At 53.3% G+C, this 6699-nt stretch overlaps 1 protein-coding gene across 1 annotated transcript; it reads right to left on the bottom strand.

The window, feature by feature from the left end:
• Window positions 1-2145: 2145 nt before the first annotated feature.
• Window positions 2146-6366, bottom strand: LOC117842806 (trehalose 6-phosphate phosphatase RA3). Its single transcript, XM_034723318.2, has 11 exons — window positions 6016-6366; window positions 5774-5914; window positions 5531-5602; window positions 4766-4867; window positions 4600-4656; window positions 4293-4394; window positions 4011-4088; window positions 3517-3586; window positions 3305-3375; window positions 2865-2957; window positions 2146-2547 (listed from the first exon to the last, which is right to left on the bottom strand). Exons 1-11 carry the CDS (start codon window positions 6256-6258, stop codon window positions 2458-2460), a joined length of 1119 nt encoding a protein of 372 aa, XP_034579209.1. The 5' UTR covers window positions 6259-6366; the 3' UTR covers window positions 2146-2457.
• Window positions 6367-6699: the final 333 nt, after the last annotated feature.

Below are 6699 nucleotides of genomic sequence, written 5' to 3'. Positions count from 1 at the left end.
AGCTCCCGTGCTTTTCCTGCCGATTTGAGGTTAAGTGGTTGGCCCGGAAGCCATCTTTTGTGCCCCCAATTATTCCAGCGCCGACGACGGCCGGGGGTGTGTCAATGTGTGGCGGTGCCGGTTTCTTTTGGGCATGCAAGGCAGAAAGCAAGCAGCTACCACCACCCCTGCATGGGCTTGCACTTGCACACTACTGGTAGTGCATCCGTCTTTCCACGCACGCCGCAGGTAAAAAGAGCAAAAAAGCCCTCAGCATTAGCAAGGTCCCCGCCGTGTAGTTAAACAGCCAGCTTATTACGCAGCACTAATCTATACATGGTCCCCGAATCTTGCTAGGGCTGCTCTCATAAGCATATGAAATTTGCGAAACGTGTACGGATTCTGTGGGTAAACGTGGCTGCAGGGGCTGGCTTTTCCAAGTTTAGACCGGTTTCTAAGTGGTTGCCAGGATACCATTTGGTCCCGTGTGCCTACACCGATCGCCCGATCTGCTTTACACTTGCATATATGTACAAGTATATAGTAGCCGGTGCGTGGCACTTGTCTGGTAGTGCAGTGTGCGCGCCCAGCTTCTTCCGGGCTAAGGCATCTACCACTGCCATGCTATTTGCTACGCAGCATTTCTAGTTTAGGCTAGGCTGCCTTAAAAGTGCCTTGTGCGATGTTGCGCCGATGCTCCTGGTCCAGAGGCATGGGTGGCGGTGGTCGCCCGCCATCCCCACATCGGCAGCGACCCCGTACGCAGCATGCATGTGTTGAGGGGCAAAAAAGAGTTCAATCCTCCCATTTGCAGACACTGAGTTTATTCTCTGCTTGTTAATAAATTCAGAGATGTTCTTGTAGGCAGTATCGGCACACCTAAATACAGAATACTCAGCTGTATTACTGTAGCAGGTATATTGTCGCGTACTATACCTGTGTACGTACGTACTCCCATCTGCAGTGTTGCACGTTGCCACTGCGAGGTTCTGCTAGCGTGCGAAACTGTGCCGAATGGAAGCGATGCATGGCCCTGTTGTGGTCACACCTCACCGGCCTGGGCCTGACCCTGCTAGCTGCAGGTTCCAGCTCCGTCTGATACGCCGAATCGCTGCCGCGCATGAGCTCGCGAGCACGGATCGGAGCAGCAGCAGGGAAAAAGGAGCGGAGCGCCGGAGCCCGTCGCGGGCGAGGGCCGGCAGCGCCTGGTCAGGGGCGGCATGTGGCCTCGCTCCGATCCGCATGCAGCCTGCGCCTGCGCCCCGAAAAAGGCGAGCTGATGGATCCGCGGCCGGCGGGGAGCGCTCGGCCGGCGCAGCGGCGGCACCGGCACATTGCCTCGGGGGCGCGCGCCCTGTTCGCGTGGCGCGGGCGCCTGGTGCCGTGCCCACCCCTGCCCGCTCCTCCCATCGCATTCAATCATGCTTCTTACCTCTTTCCCCCCGGCCTGCGCCACGGCCGTGCCTGGCCGGGCCTGCAGGGCCATGTGGATCCTTGCCGTTTTCACCCACCGTACCCCGACGACCCCCGGCGCTGGGAGGAAAAAGTGGCACGGCGAGCCAAGGACGGAGTACTCCCCTTCCCCTACCGCATGCATGCATGCTCCCAGATCTCTGATCTTTTTGGCACCACGCCATTGATGATCGATCCCGTCTCGTTTGGGAAGCCATCAACTACTACACTTGCTTCCAAGCATTGGTGGTAGCTACTGGATCCATCCATCCATCGGCTACTACTCCGATCGGATCCCTCGTCTCTCTCCTGGTAGTTGCTGCCTGCGAGCGAGGATCTGGTATGATTCAATGTGGGAGAGCCGGGCCGGCCGGCGGCCAGCCATTGGAAACTTCATTGAAGAATCTGCCTCGTGCAACATCTGGAGATTCAGGCTCGGTCGTGCCAGGCGATCGACCGGCCGCCCTGATTCCGCATCTGACAGGGTGCATGTTGCATTTACAACAAACTAGCTGCTGCTGCTGGTCCAGCGCCATGCACTGTGCACCGTGTTCTTTCGGTTCCTTCCACGCCGGCCGCCCTGCCTGTTCCGGCCGGTTTCCACCAACCAGAGTAATTGCGATCGATCGATCGATCAGTGTGCTGATCTGTGTGTCCACAGACACGCACGCAGAGATTGCAAAGCTAGCTAGAGCGAGACAATGCAATATAATGTAGAGGTAAAGGAGTAGTTAGGCTTCTTCTATTCCTCCCCCCTGATGCCATCCTCCGCTGTCACAGGTACGACCAAAGGCTAATTACAAGACCTTGCTGGGAAGGATATAGTAATAGGGACCTCCCAAGAGACACAAGGCCCTAGCAGCTAGGTTGTTTCTCCTTCGCATGGCCAGATATATCGGCCACGCGTGCAAAGTTCTAGGTAGACTACTATCATTAGAGCGGCAAAAAGAAAACAACAAAAGATAGGCTCCATCTCTTGTTGCTCGCCATCACCCACCCGGCGGCATCCATGCATGTCTGATAGAGCTAGTGATCGACATGCACTATGTCATTCATCATCTTCACTGGCCCGCCGTCCCCCTTGCCCTTCACCATCTTGCGAAGGAACTCCTTGACCTACAACATCACAAATCACACATGGGTCATTAGTTAAAACAATGTTAAGTTTACCAACAGAATTTCAGAAGTAACCATTAGAAGAAGAAGAAAAAATGAAAAAGTAAATGCATTATTCGCGCTGGTGCTCTCCTTCTTTTTATCTCCAAAAGCGACAATGTAACTTTTGGAGCAATGCAAGTTGATGGAAGGAACTCCTAGCACTAACAATTGACAGTCACTGTCACAAGTGCTTCCAAGCAGTTTCTCTAAGATTTGATTTGTAGCGGCTCGATCGCTTTCGGATCGGTGGGCAAAAGGCGCCAGTTGATTCTCACCTCAGCAGGGTCACGCAGCGAGTAGGATGCCGCCGTCTCCTTGGGGAACTTGGACACCAGGATTCCGATGCCCTGCCCCATGCCGCGCAGCACCTATATATGCGAGCATGTCGACAAGATAAAGAGACCAAAGCGTTACTACCACATATAGTGCTCAACTCGTACTAGAAATAGAACTAGCTAGCCACAGAGGCTTTATTTGTCTTTCTTTCCAACACAAAGCTTGCTAGTTCCAAATTGCAAGTTATTTTGGTTTTTCTAAGTTCACGGACATACGATATAGATGCATAATAATATATACATCTAGAAAAGCTAAAACTATATACCTATAGGAGCGATCTATGAATTCCATCCATATAAAGTGAAGATCATTAAGCAACTTAATCACGTTTAGCATGTATTACATGGAGTATGGAAGAAATGAAGTGTGTAGTGTATACCTTGAAGGCATCCTCGTCGGTGCGATCATCTCCAATGTAAATCGGGAAGACGTCGCTACGCCCAGCATAGCCTTCAATCAAAGAATGTAAAGGTTAGAATTTCTTTTGCACCTGTAGTGAGAGTAGATTGCTACACAATGGAGTGATCGTGTCGACATCACGCATCTGTTTCTGCAGAGAGTTTGTTTTGCAGAGGGCTGGCTGCTACTCACCGAGAGACTTGAGCAGAAACTCAAGGGCCTTGCCCTTGTCCCACTTGATGGAAGGGCGAATCTCCAGGACCTGCATGCATGACACCCAGTGCAAGCGCATTACCGTCATCGCCCTTGTGCATGCACGTCGTACGTGACAAGGAGGAGCTGTCGATAACAGGACAAGGTCGGTCGCCGGTCGCCGCCGACCAGCTACTACTTCTAGCCCACTAGTGGCAGTACTAACATAATTTTGATTCTTTTTTTTTAAAAAAAAATAAATGCATGCCCGTCAGAAGATACGGGATACCTTTTCTTGATACCACTAGTGCAGCATAACTAACTCTGAATTGTGGCATGCTTTTTCTTGATCCCACTAGTATTTTGTGAAGAAATATATTCTATCGAAAGACGTGTATTAACACTACCGCGAATATTCTACTAGCAATAAAAAAATTAAACTTGACAGAATTCCAGCATAGATTCATAAATCTGATATGATACGAGATGCTCACCTTTCTTCCATGAGTGAGCTTGAGGTCCGGGTACTCCTTGAGCACCGACCTGACTTCCTCCTCCACGGCTTTCCATTCCTGCCGAGACCAATCGATGCAACGTATGTAAAAAGCAATCAATCAACCGTAATTACGATTTACAACTGCAATTAAGAGTGTGGTTAACCAAGAGCCCCACAGAATTAACGTGGCTGATTCGCAAGCAAGCTGCCAAATTGCTCCTGCTCAAGCTGATGCAGTAAATGTGTATGATCGGTAGGTGGATGGTCCTCGCTAGCTCACCTCCTCCTGGACGCAGCGGAAGTGGACGGAGAGGCAGTACTTGTTGTGCTCCACCTTGGCGCCGGCGATGGACTCCATCTTGGCCGTCAGCGTGCGGTACACCTGCCATCGACGGCGACACGTACGTACATGCATGACATCATGTTTGGCTGGATGCTACACAAAGATCTTGTCGGGACGCGGCATCGCCGGTGGCCGCAACGATACAAAGATCGGCGAGCAAGAAACGCCATGCGCGCGTGCGTGCATGGAGGAATTGAAGGAGGAAGAAGAAGACGACGACGGAGCGGTCGCTGGCTGACGTTACCTCTTCAATGATCGGGAGGAACTCACTCCCCGCTTGGTAGTGAACGGCTTCTTCGGCCTGCACGAAGAGGTGGGACCATGGTCAGGGGCATGCTTACGTGGACAGTAGTCGTCACTATTTTTACATGAGAGAGAGAGAACAAAGATGGGGACTGTGGGCAACTAACATTTGCCTGGACATGCTTGTTGGACTGCTTGGCGGGGCCCTCGATGTCCATGCCATGGCTCCCGGCGTAGTACAGCTCGGTCAGCTTCACGAAGTTGAAGACCTATAAATTGCACCAAGGCCATGGCCATAAATACAATACAACCCCATCACTCACTCCCCTCTGCTAAGTGCTAACAAACAAAAACAAAAGGCGTGCAGCAGCAAGGCTCGCGGAGAGGAAAGGCAAGCTACACGAAGGCCAGAAAGGCAGTCGGCAAGAAATAAAAGGTGAAAACGCCGGGAAAGAAAGAAACGGGGCCCTGCATGCCGTTGCCGTCCCGGGCTCCCTCCTCGTTCTCGGCATGTTTGCCGGCCTGCCCCGGCCGGCGCGGCGCCGGCCTCACTCAGATGGAAGCACAGCAGGAAACGCCTGCGGTTTCCATGCACTGGCCCGGCCGGCGCGTCCAGGTTCATCACAGGCGCCACGCCGCCCGTGCATGTGGACGGACGCGGGCGCGACGCGTGAGATGAAATCCTGCGGGGTATCGGTAGAAAAGGAAACCTGGGAGATTCTTTTTACAGTTTGTGGGTGTAGCCGTGTAGGAGTAGGAGGACAGCATGGCAAGGCTGAAAGCCTGAGAGGCACCCCACAAGAGAAGAAAATCTCTCTGTTTTTTTTTTTTTACCGCGTGAGTGAAAAAAAAAATGAAACGGAGAAAGTTGCAGTGGCAGCTTGCCTCAAAGAAACTGAAGGAAGAGGAGTTCATATGGAATCGGAATGTACCTTGTCCCTGCACCGACCGCTCACAATCGCGGTGGGGAAGTGCTCGGCGACACGCCTCACGGCATCTCTCATCTGAGAGAGGTGAAAAAAGAAGAAGAAAAATTACAGCGACGGTCATTAGATTGAGCACGGTTAAAACAGGGAGGGAACAGAGGATACTCTGTTCTAATAGGAGAGGAACTTAATAAAAAAAAAAGGAATCTTTTGCATCTAGAAGAAACCGGGGGAAGAATTTTTGTTGACCTCCTCAGACATGACGGCGCGGTCGGGGTCCTCGACGATCGGCGACAGGGTGCCGTCGTAGTCCAGGAACATCACGATCTGCTTCCCCTTCGCCGCGGCGAGCGCCGGCTCGAACCAGGTCAATGCCGACGGGTGCTTCTCCTGACGACGGAACCATGAAAAAAAAGGGTGAGTCGCGGATCGATCGATCTCGCCGCGGAAAAAGGAGGAGAAGATGTGGGGGGTGCTCGTAAAGGTGGTACCATCCAGTCGCCGTGCTCGGCGTCGGCGGCGCGGCGTGGCGAGGAGGCCTTCATGGACTCGAACCAGGAGCCGCCCCCGCCGCCCCCGGGAGCGGCGCGGTCAACGTGCAGGGCGGCGACCTTCTTGCAGTCGCGGGCGGCGCCCTTGGGCGGCGGGAACGGCGAGAAATGCAGGCCCGCCGGCGCCGGCGCCGCGACGGCGGTGACCGCCTCGTCGGTGGAGAAACCGGCGTGCTTCGTCATGGCTCGTGCGGCGGTCGGGATCGAACGCTAGCAGCCACGGGACGGCGGCTACTGTTGCCGGAACAGGAGGTGTTGGCTACAGGGGGAGGAGGTGCTCTCTGTGATCGATATGGATTGGTGGTGCTCTCTGGGGACGGCGCGGCCAGGGGGTATATATAGGTAGGGGAGGGTGGCCCACCTGCAGGGAGGAGAATTGGTTGCCTGGGCTGTGGGAGGTTGGGAAAATGCATTACAGATTGGAAATGGATTACCCCTTTTATTTTGCTGTTTAGTAGATTCTGATGCATGAATGACTGTACAAGTGTTGAAATCGCCGCGTAACGACAAGCGGTATTCTCTACGTATACATCCTACGTACCGACAGGTTGCACGTAAAGTATACCAGGCGTGCTAGAGTGGTTTTGTCGGCGAGACGGTGGCGTAAAGTGTCTACGAGTTACA

Source organism: Setaria viridis, chromosome 2 (genome assembly GCF_005286985.2).
Source record: "Setaria viridis chromosome 2, Setaria_viridis_v4.0, whole genome shotgun sequence".
Taxonomy (NCBI): domain Eukaryota; kingdom Viridiplantae; phylum Streptophyta; class Magnoliopsida; order Poales; family Poaceae; genus Setaria; species Setaria viridis.
Note: the sequence above shows the minus strand (reverse complement) of the source record. Positions and strands in the feature narration are given on the sequence as shown.